The sequence below is a fragment of the Rhipicephalus sanguineus genome, chromosome 4 (genome assembly GCF_013339695.2).
Source record: "Rhipicephalus sanguineus isolate Rsan-2018 chromosome 4, BIME_Rsan_1.4, whole genome shotgun sequence".
NCBI classification, from domain to species: Eukaryota; Metazoa; Arthropoda; class Arachnida; order Ixodida; family Ixodidae; genus Rhipicephalus; species Rhipicephalus sanguineus.
In genome coordinates, this window is record NC_051179.1 from 204,957,240 (window position 1) to 204,976,372 (window position 19,133).

The 19,133-nt window shown below is 49.1% G+C and overlaps 1 protein-coding gene across 1 annotated transcript in view; it reads right to left on the reverse strand.

Moving 5' to 3' along the window:
* Positions 1–19,133, reverse strand: part of LOC125758182 (large subunit GTPase 1 homolog) — a gene marked incomplete in the record, with an annotated part of 595,829 nt that overhangs the window by 339,983 nt on the left and 236,713 nt on the right. Inside the window, 1 exon segment of the mRNA XM_049415032.1 lies at positions 8,501–8,644. Coding sequence (XP_049270989.1) covers positions 8,501–8,644 — 144 coding nt within the window.

A 19,133-nucleotide genomic window follows, 5' to 3' on the forward strand; every position in this document is an offset into this window, starting at 1 on the left:
TGGTCTCAGCAGCCGCGTCAGCTGCTGTGGAGCGCTGCCGCGTGCTTTGAAACGAGTTTCAAGTAGCACACGCGCCTGCGGTCTGCTCAAATACGGAAGTTTTCTCGCATTTTCTGCTTAATTGAAACCAGTTTAATAGAGTGGCTGCCTCCGAAGGCGACGAACATGGGGCTCTACCGCTCGGTGCCGCAGTGCCGGGCTTATGCAACAAAGCCCAGTGTCAGCCTGCACCGGTAACCGCGGGACAAGACACGGCGTGAAGCATGGGTTGTAAAGCTAAGAACCGGCAAGTAGCCATCAGCCACGAGTCTTGTGTGCAACAAGCACTTCCGCGACGAAGACTTTCATTATTGCGTCGGACCTGCGTTGTTCGGTGAGTAGCAGACAGCGCACTGAGACGATTGCTCACGCGCGCTTCCCACCGGCAAATGATGCTTATCTGCCACAGGATGGAAAGGCGCTACCTTTTACCACGTGCGCTACCATCTCAGAACCCTCCCGTGCGACCTCTTGATCATCGGCCCTGTGCTCAGCATCCACAAAATTGGCTGCAGATGTGGAAGTCAATTTTTAGATACGTTGAATTAAAGGGACACTAAAGAGCAAGACGATTTTTCTCATATTAGTAAAGTACTCTTTCACGATACCAAAAACACCACGCTTGCTGCGAGAAGACACTTAGTAAGCGAGAAAACGCGCAAACACAAACTCTGGGTGGCGACGCCACCTTGAAGTTTCCGCACCATTTGCCGTGACGTCACATGCTTTCACGGTGCCTACTAGGGACTACGTAGTTCCTAATCGGTAAAATTGAAGTACATTATCTTCTGAGGGGGCCATAGACTTAACATACCAAGTTTGGGGTAATTTTGTTGAGCCAATGGCGCCAAAATATGATAAATACACTTTGAAATCTGTGACATCACGAGGGGAGATTTCTGCACAAAATTTAAAATGAAACTTTGAATTTGATTTTCTCCAGTATTAATAACTTATCATGGCGAAATTAACGATATTAGAGTTCTCAGAGCCCAATTATCGATCTAGGCCGATTCATTGTTTCTCTTAGCGTCCCTTTAAAAAACTCACAGGGTCCCTTATGCATTCGCCAAAGATGACTAGCAGGCGAAAGCCATCTTCTATTCTTGTCAGTCTACTGTATTGATTCCTGCCGTGCCCCCCTCCAAAAGCGTTCTGCACCTAACGCGGTTTTGCACGGCCTCCGTGACCGATCACGGAAGCAATGCAAAGCGACCATGACGTTGAATACGTCATCATATGACGTCAAGTTATGTGACGTCATAATGATGCTACATATTTTGGCGATCTGTGACGTCATGATGACGTCATATGATAATGCCATCACCGATCACGGAGGCAATGCAAAGGGACCATTCGTGTGAATACGTCATCATGTGACTTCACGTTATGTCACGTCCATGGTGATGTCATAATGAAGTTGCAAATTTAGGAGGTCTGTGACATCATGATGACGTCATATGTTGACCTCATCATGTGACGATTATTTTTTGCGTCACTTGTCTCGACGCCGCGACGGTCAATCTTCCCGTTTTAAGAGGCATCTGGCTTTCGCCTTCATAAGCTACGCGACGTTTGCTGGTGGACGTACATAGCGAGAGAGTCAAATGCTGCTCTTGTGTGCTGCATTTATGTGGCAATAACACTTTTCAGTCAAGCTTGCATTCCCCTGACGCAAACACTATGTCCCAAATTTATTTGTGCCACTCTCAAACTGACGTTGGGCCTCTCCAACCCCATGTATTTTCTTGGAGCCTCATTTATTTACGTGGGAAAGATGCCACCCTGTTGGCGTTAAACTTTTTTTGGCTGCGTCATAGACAGGCCTAATACGCACATTTCGAACTAACTTCTGCGCTGAAGAGAACATCTTCTTGGCCTGGTTGGTATTGCTTGCTGCATGACGATGGGCACACTCCGCCCATTTGTCGTCCTGTTCGTGTCTCTCTTGTGTGTGTGTTTTTTACTAGCGGCATTATGTCATTCTGTGCTGAAGTTAGTGAATTGTAAGACATTGCATTACTGATGATAATGATGAAATGGAATTTGTCAACAAATGTGGCGTGTCAGTAGGAACATGTCTTGAAATACTATCCTTTTACTTGCAGTCAACCTTTGTCGAATGGAATGGGGAATTGTACAAAGAATGGTCTGGAATGTGTATGGGGTCGAAGGTGGCTCCGGTACTGAGCACAATTTTCTTGGTATGCATGAACCAAAAAACTGAAGCAAACCTAAATGGCCTTGCAATGAAAATATTTCGTTATGTGGATAACTATTTGGTTTTTATAAAACACAGTGTGCCTGACAGAGCGGTAGTAGATATCTTAAAAGTGTTCAAGGAATGCGGCAGGGGGCTAGAATTTACGTGGGAATTGCCAAGCGATGGGCAACTTCAGTTTTTAGATTTGCCGTTAACATGTACTAGGCCGGACCATGTGTGCTGGTCATACAGTCCGCGATCAGAAAAGCCCTTGCTTAACTACTCTTTCTGGCACTCAAAAACAGTAAAAAACGGCATAGCCTACTCGTGCCTCCGCACATCTTTGGCCAAGTCATGTCCGGAAAAAATTAATGAAAGTTTCAATAAACAGGTTGTAAGATTGACAAGTTCTGGTTACAAGGAGCATGTTCTGCGTAGATCAGCGCAGAACATGCTCCTCGTAACCTCGTTCGAAATGTGCGCACAGGCCTGTTTATGACACAGCCAAAAAAAGACAGGGATTCTGAAGAAAATAAGAAGAAATGTGTCTCGATACCCTATGCACACAAAATAGCACAAAATCTAAAGAAGGTTGGCCGCAGGTACGGCTTAAATGTCGTGTTTTCTGTGCCAAACAAACTCGGGAAAATATGTGCCAAGCTGAATCGTAAATTGTCGACAAAACGGATCGTTTTCAGTGCAACATTAAACATGCTTATCCGTTTGTAGATTGTACGGCTGCAGTTGTTATTGTTGCCTATGTCATGTGGAAGATGTACATCGGTCAGACTGGTCGCGTTAACACAAGGCTGTCTGAACACAAGAGATCACTAACAAGTAATGCATATTCTCACATTAGACGGCATTGCTTCGATTGTGGTTGCAAGCCGCTGTTCTCTGAAACGGAAATACTTTCCAATCATAAGGATCAGCTGACCAGGGAAGTGATCGAGGCTTTCCATATCACAAAAAGAAAAGATGACTGCATCAGCCAAGCATCCGTAGTTCTAAGCGATTGCAAAGTGTCTTTTTTGGAAAATCACCGAAAACCGTTGTAACTTGAAAGTCATGGTCACACGTGGTACGCCTGCATGTATGTATATTAACTATGTTTTCTTCGAAATAAACCAGTTGCAAGTGCGGTGGTCGTCCTGTCTTTCTTCGTTCCTTGTCATACCTTGTCTAAGTGCGCTGCTTCCCACGTAAACATGCCTATATTTGTGGCTGAAGTTTGTCAGCACTACCTTTGCTTTACACCCGTCACGCAGCTCGGCTATACCTCTTGCGGCGCAAATTAGACCCTCGATGACGCCTTCAAGGTTCGCACACTTTTCGGTGCCGACGGAAATAATGATGCTGGAGTGCGGCAGAATGGTCACCTGCTCTTCTATCACATTCAACGCATGGTTCCCTGGCGTCACGTGGGGCGGGAGCGCTTTGTCTGAGGTTAGTCTTATTGACTCAGACCTCAGATCAATGACGGTGCCGTGGTCCCTTAGGAAGTATCGCATCCACGGAGCAGTTTTGTAGGATTACAAAGCTCGCAGGATAGATAAGTCCGGTTATTGATGGTGACTCTCGCTGTACAGACACCAATCGGCGTTATCAGGTGGCCTCCAGCTGTCCAGATTTCGGGTCCACTCCAAGCAGTCTTTACTTTCTTCAGCTTGGTGGCGGATTGCCCACTGACGACGGAATAGTCAGCCCCAGTGTCGACGAAAGCGGTGACGTTGTGGCCATCAATGAGAACGTCGAAGTTGTTAGTCCGTTGCCTTGCGTTGCGGTTAGGTCGCGGCGTCACATCATGGCTGCATCGATTTGCTGCGGTGCTTCCATGCTGCGTCGTAAGGTCTTCTTCGGTCCGCAAGGTTTCGTCAGCAGGGCTTCGTCTGCTTCGCATCGTGTTCTGCAAGTCTTGTCGCGTTGTCGTCGGCGGCGGCCGCGGAGGATCTTCGGCATTTCGTCGTACAGCAACCGCACCTCCATCGGTTGCTGCCCTTAGTTTCCCGGATAAGGGCTAGGCGACCGACCCGTTTGGGCCAGTGTACTGCCGGCGCTGCGATGACATGTAGCGGCCGGGCGACGGCGAGCGGGAAGGTCGTCGTTCTTGCCACTGTGTTCCGGTGAGGTAGTCGTCGATGTCGCGAAGCCGTTCGCCTGGCTGCGGGCACGGCGCGTTAATGGCGAATCCGCGTAGCCCCATCTGTCGGTACTGGCATCGGCGGTATGTGTGGCCGGCTTCCCCGCAGTGATAGCAGAGCGGTCGGTTGTCAGGGGCACGCCAAACGTCCGTCTTTCGGGGGGCGCAGCGTTGTCCTGTCGGCGGGCGGTATGGCGTCGGTGGTGGTGGTGGCGGCGGAACTGCTGCGGCGGTGCGGCGTCTTGACGTGGGCGAGGAGGGGGGGCGCTGCATCGGGCTGCAGCAGCATAGCTCATGACTTCCGGCTCAGGTTGCGGCGGTGATGCAACTCCCAGCAAACACTGAAGTTCTTCACGAACGATCTCGGCTATCGAATTCACCTGAGGTTACAATCAGGGGAACATCTGCAGCTCCTCACGCACGACCGCTCTGAACGCCTCACGCAGGTCGTTGGTCCCCAGCACTTGAACATCCCGTTAGCTCGACGTCAGCATGCGGCGGTTATATTGCCTAGTGTGGTAAAAAACAGGTCACTGACCAATGTCAAAAAGCAACAAAATGACGTTTCGGGATCCGTACGGATCCCGAAACGTCATTTTGTTGCTTTTTGACATTGGTCAGTGACCTGTTTTTTACCATGCCTTTACCTGACCAGACGGTATTCCGTCGAACTCTCGACTACATTGCCTAGTGTGGATTTCTAGTGCCTTTTCGATTGTGGCGTCCTCTGAAACTAATTTAGAGACCATCTTCGGCGGGTTGCGCACAAGTCCGGCGAAAAGTTCTTCCTTCACTCCCCACATCAGGAAGCGAACCTTTTTTTTTCTTCGGACATGGTGGGGTCGGCATGGCGAAAAAACCAAGTCATTTCTTTGGTGTACAGCCCAATATTCTCATTGGGGAGCTGTACACGGGTCTCTAGAAGGGTTTCAGCCCTTTCTTTCCAGATGACACTTGTGAAAGTGTTCAGGAATTCGGTGCGGAAGAGGTCCCATGATGTTAGCGGGGACTCTCGATTCTCAAACCAGGTCTTTGCGCCATCTTCAAGGGTGAAGTAGACACGACGTAGCTTCTCGTCGCAGTCCCAATTGTTGAATGTGGAAACCCGGTCATATGCCTCCAGCCAGCTTTATGGATCCTTGCATGGTGACCCACGGAATGTCGGCAGCTCCCTCAGTTGCATGACGACCGTTGTAGGTGCCACAGCGGATGTCATTGTCGCTGTTGTCTTCTTCGTTGTGATTGTGGTCTTGTCGAGTAAGAGTCCGTATTCTGGTTCAAGACTTTGCTGCCTGCGACTGGCTCGCTGGTCAGGGTTGGTGTCGATGTTCCCTTGACGGTGTGGGCTTGGCTCACGGCAGGAGGGGGGCGTTCGGTACATGGGCTGGGAAGCACCTCCACCAGATGTCACGGGGTCGTGACATCGACGAAGGTGGCAGTTGGCGTGTCGAAGATGAAACTCTTTATTTGGCCGAACTTGTGGCCGGGAAATGGAAAGTCGGACTACAGCAATACACACCGTACACTGATACATATTTAAAGAAAAGCGGCGCACAAAAAGACGGAGACAAAGAAGAGAACCCCGCGCAGCGCTGTGTGTGGTTCTCTTCTTTGTCTCCGTCTTTTTGTGCGCCGCTTTTCTTTAAATATGAATCTGCACCAACTCGCCCAACTTTCTATTCTGGTACACTGATAGCGGCGAACAGAGCGTCGGCTGTCGATGAACAGACAAGCGGTGAAGCGTTATCGCTGGTTGTCACGCAAGCTCTAGAATAAGCTCGAGTATTCGCATCTTGCACGTAATCTCAACAAAACAATCTACAATAATCGCGAAGCTTCTCGAACAATGAGGCGCAGTTTGCGCTGAGCGTTGCTGACAGTCTTTGTGGGCGAAAACCAAATACAGCAAAAGTGATGATAAGAAACGCACATGGCAGTATGAAAAGTACGTGTTGCTGAGACAAAACTGCAGCAGCTCGCTCAGTTCGAGGATGTGGAAGGGGGTGCGACCAGGAAGACCACTGTCTGCTTTTAGGGCTTCCTCGCACGTGGCTACTGCCAAGTCCACCGGGACACTTGTAAAGAGTGACATGACGTCGAACGAGACCATGGCGTCGTCTTTACTCAGTGTGACATCCTTTAACTTAGCAACAAGAGCAGACAAATTTTCTATGTTTGTCGAGGTCTTACCGGATAGAGGACTCAACACCTGGTGAAGGTAGCCCGATAGTCGGCAGAGCGGTGATCTGGTGAAGTCGACAATAGGCCGAAGTGGAACGCCAGGCTTGTGGACTTTTGGCAGGCCATACATTGCAGAGGCTGAACCGTTCGTGCAGAGCAGACGGTGATTGAAACCGGTGTGGTGCAGAGGAACCAACTTGAACAAACTGGCCAATGTTTTTGCAGCTTAGTGTGTAGTCTGCTTGTGGGGTCGTACGCTATAACAGCATACATATGATGGTCTAGAGCACTGCACGGGCCGGATTTTACGGCCCGGGCCCGGCCCGCTTTATGAAGCCCGAGCCCAGCCCGGGCCCGTGGTTCCAAGTGCGGGCCCGGCCCGGGCCCGGGCGTACTTGACCGTACCCAGCCCGAGCCCAACCTGGGCCCGTCGTTCCAAGCCCGGGCCCGGGCGTTCATTATTAAACTAATCAAGGGCGCGTTTGTTTATGACCAGGCCCGACCCGGGCCTGCTAGAGGATATTAGTTGTTGATGATGATTATTAATGATGCCGTGCGCTTTGTAGCGGGCGATCGGACGGAAAATCCGTTGTGTACATGCATCGAAATGTTGCTTTGCCCGCGGTGGTAGCTCAGCGGTTAAGCTGTTTCGCTGTTAAGTCCTAGGACGCGGGTGCAATTCCCGCGGCCACGGCGGCCGCAATTTGATGGGGGCGAAATGCAAGAACACCCGTGTATATACTTATCTTTAGGTGCACGTTAGAGAACTCGAGGTGGTCGAAATTGATCCGGTGCCACTACGGCGTGCCTCGTAATGATATCGTGGTTTTGGCACGTAATACCAAGGAATATAAATGAAATGTATCGTATGTGTCAACCTCGAATAAAAGACCGAAATCTTTATGCCTCCCATGGGAACCACGGTGATCTGGCCCATTGTTAGTGCTGTTAATATATATATATATGTGTGTGTGTGTGTGTGTGTGTGTGTGTGTGGTGTGTGTGTGTGTGTGTGTGTGTGTGTGTGTGTGTGTGTGTGTGTGTGTGTGTGTGTGTGTGTGTCACTTCAGCTTGGCACAGTATACCTTAGACCATGGAATGCATAACATTCGCGTGTGCTCGAAGGCCCGACTTGCGCCTTTTAATGAGCGGGTCCGAGTCCGGCCCGGCCCGCAGCCTCAAGCCCGGGCCCGGCCCAGGCCCGCGGCTTCAAGCCCGGGCCCGGCCCGGGCCCGCACTTTCAAGCCCGAGCCCAGCCCGGGCCCGCCGGAAAACGCTTCGGACGGCCCGGCCCGGGCCCGTGCAGTGCTCTATGATGGTCACCAAGGAGGTGACTGTCATACGCATGCTGCTATAGCCTACGTATACGTGTCAGTCATACATATGCGTATATAGCCTACGTCATACGTATATGTATGCGTATATCTAGCCTACGTATACGTGTCCGGCATACATATACGTGACTGTCATACGTATGTCACAGAGCAACATGACAACCTGTGCACATGCGGCCATACCTTACGTCGAAGACATCAGCGAGGCACTTTCGTGCGCATTTTCAAAATACGATTTGCGCATTGCTCACGTCCCAACCAGCAAGCTCCAGAAGCAGCTCGTCAATGTGGCCGCCATCGTCGCCAAGGAAAACAACGTGTCATCACGCCGGCTTCTGGAATCACTAATCATTCAGTCGACACCAGCTACAATGAACAGGACACCAGGAACTATGCCTGCCATCTGCATGCTCGTTGCGTCACGTTCTGCCTATATAATTGACAACAACTTCGAGTCCTGCTCAGTGAACAAGGAACCCGTATGCGGTTCCGAAACGTCAGATCATCTCATCCGACTTGGTCAGTGACGGTGAATATTCTCAAGAAGGAAGAAGTATGCAGCCATGCCAGCAGCTGTGCTGCAGCTTGTTGGCAACTACTCACCGTTGATGCCGTGTGAGTAAGTCAGCCTTGTTGAGGAGCAGCAGGCTGCATTTACTGGCATCCGTCTCGGCCACATACTGCACCAGGTCCTGGCACAGGAACAGCAGGGGATGCCGAGCATCCACTATCTGCACAACCACGTCACTGCCCAAACACTTGCATTTATTTTCATGGTCGGAGCAATTTACAAACATAGCACACAGTGGAACACCGGTTATACTTTCAGGGAACCACGCAAAACCATCGCATAAATCAGGGGTCATATAATCGAAAAACTGAGAATACTGGCTCCCGTCTCAGTCTTGCCAAGAAACGGGCACACACTGCCTGAATGAACCCATGGCCCAAGCTTGCACTGCCCCAAGGCTGGTACATTAAATTATATCTTTAAAAAAATGACAGCCAAGCATTAGACTCCAGGAGGTGTGAAACCGTTAAGACACAAAACTGCTATACCATCCTCCACTACCTTGGCCATGAGCGAAAAAAGAAATTCTAAGTTACTTTTCAGGGCATTCGAAAGGAGTGAAGGATGGTATAGGAGTTTCGTGTCTACGCTCAGCTGTGAACAAGACGTGTCCTCATAGGATGAAAGAAAGCGTGACACGACAAGTAGGCAGAATAAAAAGCGTGGGTTTCCCTGATCATGTGGTGACTAGGGCATGCGAAAAAGTCATCCGAGAGATCAAGTCGGCAACCGGTCGGGCAGGTCAAGAAGTACCTGTTGAAAAAGAAAAAAAATTCCGCAGTCGTGCCATATATTCACGCGCTGTCGCATGGACTAAAAAACGTAGCTGGTAGATACGGCATGGATGTGGTTTTTTCGGTGCCCAACAAATTAGGAGGCATTTGCCGTCATGTAAACAAAAAGCAGAAATGAAAAAAGCAAAGAAGAGTGTAGGCTGTGGCGTGAAACACTGGTCTCAAGCAATCGAGTGTGCCACGTGTGTTGTTTACCGAATCCCCCTGTCATGCGGCGCCGCATACATAGGCGAGACAGGAACGTGTGTTAATGTTAGGATAAGAGAACATGATTCGAGTGTACGTAGTGATGGCCTATCACATATGGCTGCGCATTGTCAGCAGTGTGGATGTAAACCCCAGTTCAGTGAAACTCGCATGGTATCAAGGCAGCATAACCAGACAACTCGAGAGATTATCGAGGCTTGGCACATACAAAAGGAAAAAGAGTCATGCATCAGCTTCCCGTCTGTAGCATTGCAGAACAAAGAAATCCTCTACTTGAATGGGTATAGTCTTGTTTTTTTTTTTTTGTTTATTCACTCCGGTTTTCATACGTTTATGTACAGGTTTGTTATCTGTGTCAGGCCACGCGTGGGTATATATTTGTGTTCTGCGCATGTGAATAAAAGTTAAGTTGAGAGTCGGCACTTGTGTTTCATGTCCTCTTTCTCGTGTGCTTTCGTCTTCTCTTGTGGCGCCGTTTCAGTAGTATGAACCTACATGGTTGTTTGTTTTAGAGCCATCTGTGTAAAATTCAGTGTAATCTTCATATTTTTCCTGAAGTGCACGAAATTTTCGTTTCATGTGTTCTCTTGGAGTGTCTTTTTTTCAGGTGGGTTAGGGAGAAGTCGCAAAGCTGCGCCAAGACGAGCCAAGGAGGAAGTCTCTATGGTATTTTTGCGACATTCAGTGTCTCTTCAGAAATACCATATGTGCGGCAATGCTCTTCAAACCGTAGAATCAGTGGTTTGATTGAGTGTGGTTTGTTTGAATAGTGTAGGCGTGTGTTGCATGTAGTCGTAATGTCTTGGCATATGTGCGTGGGTGACGACCGTATCCTTAAAACGTAGGACAGAATTAATAGTACTCTTTGCTGGCACAAGGAAGGTTCGTTACATTATATGTAGACTCTGCACCGGCGATGTCCTGTAGGCGCCACTGGACAAACAAAGATGTGATGAGCAAGTGCGCGTTTGAAACGGGCGCGACGCAAAGACAAACCGAAGAAGACGACGACGATGACTTGCGACCGTAGCGCGTGTGAGCGTGAACACTTATGGTCCAATGAAGAGCCACCACTGTGTCCTAGAAGAAAAGCCACGGGTGTAGAACAGCAAAGCGACGAGACGTGGCCGGGATGTGACCGAGTGAAGAAGGCGACCAGGGCGAGGGAGTGGCGGCCGGCAGAGTTCCTGTGTCGAGGCCGCTGCGGGCTCCCACCTAGGCGCGTATCCAGCTTCTTCAGTCGTCTGGCATTGGCCAGACACACGCTTCCCATCGTCTGGCGTTGGCCAGGCAAGACCGGCGTTTCCCGCTTCAACCCCAGTCTGCAGCTGGCGAACGCCGAAGGGGCGTCCGGCCGTTGACCTTGACTCGCCCTACGCTTCTGTCCATCCGAGTGAGCGTCTACCGCATCTCTAGCCGTCGCCGTATGCGGGAGTTCGTCTGTGCCTTGCCTTCCCCGTCTCCGCTACAAGCTCCACGTCCCGGTGAACGGTGACACTGGTTTTTTCTCTTGTACTGATCTTCTGTGAACTGTTCGCGTCTGTTAACATGTTCCTACTCTTGTTAACTTCTTTTCCGCTTGCATTTTCTGTACTTTTCTCTCTTCCTCGCTATTCTTATTTCTGCTGTGTAAATACATTGAGTGTTTGGTTTCTGGTGTGCACAAATGGTCTCGCCTCCTTTCTTGATGACGGTTATGTCATCAGTTGAATGCTTACCGAACCTACACAAGAGCTTATTGATTAAACAGCCTCGTGACAATTGGCGTCTGCGACAGGACGAGACCGTTTGTGACACTCGACCGCTGTTCAGAAATAGAGATAAAATATGAGCAGGGCAAGTTTAAAAGAATTGGCGAGGCACATGGGTCTAGAAGGCGAGGAACTGGTGGCATGGTGCGAGGAATGCAAGAGGCGAATTTGCGAAGAGAGGGCTGAGGAAATAAAAGACAGGATCGAACAGATGGAGTGCGAACGTGAAATGAGAGAGAAGGAAAGAAAACTTGAAGAGCTAAGACAAAAAAAAAAAAAGAGGATGACCTTATTTTTAGGTCTGGCGGTCCCATGCCGCCAATTTCCCACAGGGTGGGTGCCCTCCCAAGCGACTATGAACTTCGTTCTGCCGAGCACCAGGCCGGAAGTGCGCTTGTCCCTATTTTACCGGTACGTACCTGGCGGCAGCAAACCTCTGCCTCCCACAGCAGCGGCGGATGCTCAACTATTTCACCAAGGCTGTGGTGGGTTAAGGTGCGCCCAGGGGCCTTTACAGAACCTTATGGGGCGACCCTTTCGAGATGAGTACCCATTAATAACCGAGCACCAGGTAGGTGTACTCCTCTAGCCCTTTAGAAAAACCGGTGGGTTCCCGGTCGACACTGGGAATCAAACCCGGTACCTCCCGCATTGGAAGCGGACGCTCAACCATGTAGCCACCACTGTGGTCTTAGTGAACTGCACTTTAGTGCGGTTCACCAAGACAAAGAGCGCAGCAGTTGCGGCTTAAACTGGCGGAGGTCGAAACGAGGCTACGAGAAGGCAGAGAGTGGCGGGAGCAATTTTCATATCTGAGCTCCAAAGAGCAGGCACTAGATGTGTGCTCCGAAGGCGGGGCCTTCACGAGTGAATCAGTATCGCTCTTTAGTGGCAGTATTGCAAACGCCAGCAACAACACTTTAGGTACAGGCTTTCTACAAATAGAGGACAGAGGTGAGGCGGAGAGTGAGGGGTGAGACAAAGCAAGGTCTAGGGACAGTGATATGTATGGCTTCGCAGAACGTCTCAAAGAAGGAACAGTCGAGTTCCTTGGCAAGCAGTGCGGTTATGCAATATGGTGCAGCAGAATGCACGTTTATTGAAGAGGCACATGGTCCTCTAAACAGCCCTGATGAAAGGAAAATTTGCGCTAAACTAGAAAAGGACAACACAAAGAAGGAACACTTAGACAGATCGAGCGCACACTACCAACTGTTTTTATTGAACGTAGAGCATCAGTTAAAATAGGGAACCCCGAACTGCGCAGACACCCCGTGGCTGCGCATAGATGCACAGACACATCGAGGAACATCACGTGTTAACGCACATTATTCATCAAAAAAGACACTTCTGCGCCGTAGAGCGCTACCGAGGCCTCACTTACACAACTATCTTTTTTCCCCTTAATGAAGAATGCTTCCAAAACCTCCCGCGCACACGTGTTTTTGCTACGTCCAAGTATTTTAGTCTGTTGAAATCGTGCTTCGCATCCACAGGCAGCGCAGTGAGCTGGCAAATTCGCCATTTCTTTATTTTTGATTGACAGCTGGTGTTCACGCGCGCGGTCATTTACGCAGCGGCTTGTTTGGCCCACATAAGACCTGCCGCAGGAAAGCGGTATCTCGTACACCACTCCTACATCGCATTGCACAACCGGGTTGGCATGCTTTTTGCTACACAGGCTACCGCGCTCTTCGCCGCTCGAAATGCGCGCGCACAGCTTCGAGAGCTTCTTAGGCGCAGAGAACACCATGCCAACGCCGTGGCGATTGGCAACCTTTTTCAGGTTGTGTGTCACCCGGTGTATATAGGGTAACACAATCGGCTTCTCACGCCCATTGGACGAGTCCCCCCGCTGCGGTTTTCGCGAACGCCCTTTTAGCTTTTTCAGGAGGGTTTCAGCCACCGCCGTCAGCACAGACTGCGGGAACCCAGCTGCCTTCAGTCGTCCAATCTGAGCACTAAAGCTGGCCAGCCTCTCATGCGGGCACGACCTCACCAGTGCAGACTCCAAACACAGTGACGCGATCGCCCTCTTTACTACCTTGGAGTGTGATGAATTGTATGGTAAAGGCTTCTTCTTAGCCCGCGGACAGTACGAGTAACATGTATGGTTATGTTTGAAAATGAGCTTAAGATCTAAAAACTGAAGCGTTCCCTCCTGCGGTAGCTCGTACGTAAAACATAGACCCCTCCCATACTTGTTAAACTTCATTAACACGTTGTCCACACAATCGCTTGTGCTTGTTTGTTTGTCCAAAACTACCAGGAAGTCGTCTACGTACCTGAATATCTTTAACACACCGTCAGTTCTAAACGCCTCAAGCAGATCGCGGTCAATGTAGGCTAAAAAAATGTTGCACAAAATTGGGGCAACACACGATCCAATACAAATGCCTTCTCTTTGCAGGTACAAACCCTTGTCAAAATTTATGATGGTGTGTTTCAGATAGAACTCTAAAAGCGACATAAAATTATCAACACTCAGCCCGGTTGAATTTTGAAAACCAATAGCTGAATTCTCTAGAATGCAGTCCATAACACACTTAAAAAGCTCAACATGGGAGACAGAATAAAACAAATCTTGTACATCCACTGAGAATGTCAACCCAGGTGAAACTTTGCCTTCAAAAAACCGCAAAACTTCGATAGAATTCTTCGTCACGAACGGATCATTCACACTCAACAGATTCAGGCATTTTTGCAAAAACATGCTAGCCTGGTGTTGCCATGATCCTTTTTCACTCACAATAGTGCGAAAAGGTATTTCTACTTTATGCGTTTAGCACTAAAAAACACTTGCAAGGTGCTGGATTTACTTCCTTGAATTGCATTCGCAAGTTTTGTTAGATTGAAGTCCTTACACAATGTCACTGCTTTAGTTTTACACGTGCCTCACTAGGCTTTACCTTGACGAAGTTCTTTTCGATGGCCTGGCGAGCTTTCTCCTGGTAGATTGCTGACGTCATAACCACGAATCCACCTTCTTTGTCAGCCGTCGTCAAGCTGAGACCTTTATCCTTGAAGTATCTAACAATGGCACCCAGGCTGTCTCCGGTCCTTCTTTTCGCCGGTCGACTTGTGCTCTTTTGAAGGCTTTCCACCCCGTCCAACAAGCACCTTTCTTGATTTTCTTGATCTGCTTTTCCCGCCATTTTTCGGTTATAAGCCAGAAGCTCGAAGGCAGGTACCACAGGTTCTTGCGAGAACTTTGGACCTTTCTGCAAAACTTTTGAAATACTGTCGGGAAGCTGTGCATCTCCAATCACCGTCAGGTCAGAGTCCTTCGAATCTTTGGTATTAACCACCGGTCTAAAGCTGACAGGGCTTGCCTCAAGTAGAAACACCACCACTGCTCTGTCATATCGGCTGCCAATTTCCTTCCTGCCCGCCACTTGCCTTCGGCCACATCTTCATTGAAGTTGCCATAACACACCACACGTAGCCAGTCCTGAAAGAACCGCACTTGTCTCCATAACTCCGCTTTCCAAATCTTGGCGACTCGTTTCACGTGTCCATTAGATGGCTTGACGCCACCGAACAACATCCAAATATCCTGAGGGATTAGGCCTTTCTTGCGGCAAAATGCCAAATACCTTGCCTTGCATGTTGCCACGACGATATGGCTCACCAGTGCATTAATCCTGTCGTCTGGGGTCCACAAAGAAGGAGAGTATAAGAAGAAGCCCGTTGTAGAAGAAATATAGTTGATCAGGACGTCTTGAGGGGCTAGTTGGTTCATACTATGCAGGAAAATTTGCGCTAAACTAGAAAAGGACAACACAAAGAAGGAACACTTTTTTTTTTTAGACAGATCGAGCGCACACTACCAACTGTTTTTATTGAACGTAGAGCATCAGTTAAAATAGGGAACCCCGAACTGCGCAGACACCCCGTGGCTGCGCATAGATGCACAGACACATCGAGGAACATCACGTGTTAACGCACATTATTCATCAAAAAAGACACTTCTGCGCCGTAGAGCGCTACCGAGGCCTCACTTACACAACTATCTTTTTTCCCCTTAATGAAGAATGCTTCCAAAACCTCCCGCGCACACGTGTTTTTGCTACGTCCAAGTATTTTAGTCTGTTGAAATCGTGCTTCGCATCCACAGGCAGCGCAGTGAGCTGGCAAATTCGCCATTTCTTTATTTTTGATTGACAATGGGCGTGAGAAGCCGATTGTGTTACCCTATATACACCGGGTGACACACAACCTGAAAAAGGTTGCCAATCGCCACAGCGTTGGCATGGTGTTCTCTGCGCCTAAGAAGCTTTCGAAGCTGTGCGCGCGCATTTCGAGCGGCGAAGAGCGCGGTAGCCTGTGTAGCAAAAAGCATGCCAACCCGGTTGTGCAATGCGATGTAGGAGTGGTGTACGAGATACCGCTTTCCTGCGGCAGGTCTTATGTGGGCCAAACAAGCCGCTGCGTAAATGACCGCGCGCGTGAACACCAGCTGTCAATCAAAAATAAAGAAATGGCGAATTTGCCAGCTCACTGCGCTGCCTGTGGATGCGAAGCACGATTTCAACAGACTAAAATACTTGGACGTAGCAAAAACACGTGTGCGCGGGAGGTTTTGGAAGCATTCTTCATTAAGGGGAAAAAAGATAGTTGTGTAAGTGAGGCCTCGGTAGCGCTCTACGGCGCAGAAGTGTCTTTTTTGATGAATAATGTGCGTTAACACGTGATGTTCCTCGATGTGTCTGTGCATCTATGCGCAGCCACGGGGTGTCTGCGCAGTTCGGGGTTCCCTATTTTAACTGATGCTCTACGTTCAATAAAACAGTTGGTAGTGTGCGCTCGATCTGTCTAAGTGTTCCTTCTTGTGTTGTCCTTTTCTAGTTTAGCGCAATTTTCCTGCATAGTATGAACCAACTAGCCCCTCAAGACGTCCTGATGAAAGGACAATAGATGTTTCTGCAGAGTGCACTTTCGAAGACTTTCGGGCCATCTTTAGAAAGGACGCGAAGTCTTTAGATACAGTGAGTGAAACAAGTGGCATAGCACTGTGCGTATGCCATGTCGAGAACTCTAAGGCGACAGCCGCAGAGTCTTCCTGTGTACCACTGGCAGCAGTAACCGGGGGCACAGGCATGGTCGAAGACCATACATGTAGCTCGCCTCAAAATAGCGCGACGCTTACTTTAGATCAAGTTATAGAGCGTAGCGTTCCGGGTGAAGAGCAGGGAACGACTACTAAAGCACTCAGAATGGAAAGTAGAAAGGAGTTAGATGAAGGAGCATGTGACCTGTGCATTAACAGTGAGCTCGAAAGTGGTGGCACTGATGTTGTGCAGGGTTCCTTGAGTAAAGATAAAGGAGCTAAGTTTTCGATCACATCATGCAAGGCAGCGGTTGTTCGGACGCTCTTGTCTCGACGCGTCCAGAGGCACTGTGTTGGGCTCAGATTCATTGCATCCTACGCAGAGACTAGCGTTTTAGCTCAGCGTACGAGACTTTTTACGCTTACTTACGGACGAGCGTTTTGTCGATAGTCCTTCCACGGCCTTCCGGTTGTTTTCGCTGGACATGTGATAAGGGTTGTGCGTCTTGTGTGGGACGCTATCACTTGAGATAGTTGAAAGCAACCTGTAGCTGCTCTCGGATTTCGACTGAGGAGAAAGGAATGATATTGCTTGTAGATATTTTAGGTTTTCAACTTGCCTTTGGTGTGAAGTGTGACGTGATAACTGTTTTTGCATGAAGCTGGAACCATGTATTGAAACGTGTGGTGGAATTAACCAGCGTATTTTTGTGTGAACGTTCAAGGTGCAGTAAGTGTGTTGGTTTAAGATTGTGTAGTGGACGTTGTGCCGAACGTGCGTTGTGCGTGGTGAAACGCACACTTGCCGGCAGTTTTTATCCTTGGGAAAAACTTATCGAAAGGGGGGCTTCTGTGATGAGCAAGTGCACGTTTGAAACGGGCATGACGCAAAGGCAAACCAAAGAAGACGACGATGATGACTCGCGACCGTAGCGCGTGTAAGCATGAACACTTTTGGTCCAATGAAGAGCCACCATGGTGTTCTGGAACAAAAGCCACGGGTGTAGAACGGCAAAGCGACGAGACGTGGCCAGGACGTGACCGAGTGAAGAAGGCGACCAGGGCGAGGGAGTGGCGGCCGGCAGAGTTCCTGCGTCGAGGCCGCTGCGGGCTCCCACCTGGGCGCGTACCCAGCTTCTTCAGTCTGGCGTTGGCCAGACACACGCTTCCCATCGTCTGGCGTTGGCCAGGCAAAACTGGCGTCTCCCACTTCAGCCCCAGTCTGCGGCTGGCGAACGCCGAAGGGGCGTCCGGCCGTTGACCTTGACTCGGCCTACGCTTCTGTCCATCCGAGTGAGCGTCTACCGCATCTCTAGCCGTTGCCGTCTGCGGGAGTGCGTCTGTGCCTTGCCTTCCCCGTCTTCGCCACAAGCTCCGCTTCCCGGTGAACGGTGACACTGCTTTTTTCTCTTGTACTGATCTTCTGTGAACTGTTCGCGTCTGTTAACATGTTCCTACTTTTGTTAACTTGTTAGTCTCTGGAGACAAAAGGCCACTGGCGAGAATGAATTGATAATGTCCTCGATGTCACCTAGTTTGTGAATAAAACCTCTACACTTCCAATATACAATAAAAGCCATGATGTATTGAGCAAATGTATAACGTGAAGCGTTTCGCTATTAAAAATTGTCGGTGGCATACATTGGACAGTTGGACTGTTCATACATTGCACAGTTGGACTGCTACTTGATAGTGCCGACTACCACAACAAATGATGGCTCTGCTTTCAGACAGCAGCACGTACCAATGCCTTGGGAAGGACCCTACATCGGAGTTGCAACGGGACTTTCAAAAGCTTCTTTTCGACATTTTCCGTTGCATTCCCCCTCAAGACAAGCCCCTGTACTACTCCCTCCTTTGCCATAATGGTTCTGCGCCAGCCTGGTATGGATTGCCCAAGATTCATAAGCCCGAGGTTCCAATGCGCCCCATCATAGATTACACTCGCTCACCCCTTCACAAGCTGTCCAAGTACCTGCATCGGGTGCTGCGACCACTTGTCAGCAGAAGCAACACGTACGTCCGACATTCCGGTGACTTCATAGACAAGGTGCACGACATCGACCTCGAGGATGGCGATATCCTGGTGTCTTTTGACATCCAGTCTTTATTCACTAGCACACCTACGGGCTTAGCAGATGACGCATGTGTCTCAGCCCTCGAAGCTGATGCAACATTGCCCGAGCCTACACCTATTGAAGTCCAGGATTTGCGGCGCCTCTTGACATTTTGCCTTGACAACACGTACTTCACATTCGAGGGTTGCTTTTACAAGCAGGTACACAGAACAGCAATGGGTCCCTACTGAAACGTTCCGTATAAAATCGTATGGAAAAAATATGGACTCCATACAGTTTCCTTATGAGAGATACGGAAAAAATATGGAATTTTATGGAAGCATACGGAAGTTGTATGGTATATACGGAAAGTTCATTATGGAAAATATGGAAGGATAAGGAAATTTTACGGAGTATATGGAGAGGTCCTTATGGAAAATATGGAAGGATAAGGAAATTTTACGGAGTGTATGGAATGTTCCTTATGGAAAATATGGAAGGATAAGGAAACTTTATGGAGTGTACGGAAACTTCATAAGGAAGATGTGGAAACCTAAGGTGTTATGGAAACGTACGGAGTTTGTAAGGTGCATACGGAAAATCGTCATAAGTGTATGGAAAGCGTGTGGATTGTGGCCTATGCGGAAAATGTATAACTTAATTGTGTAGATACATTTTCACTGGTAAGGAAATCCGAGCTATAGTTGGTACGAATGCATTGTGGAATAGCGCAAATAAGACACAAGGACACAGGCGAGTGCCTGTATCATCTCACTCGCCTGTGTCAATGTGCGCTATTTGTGCTA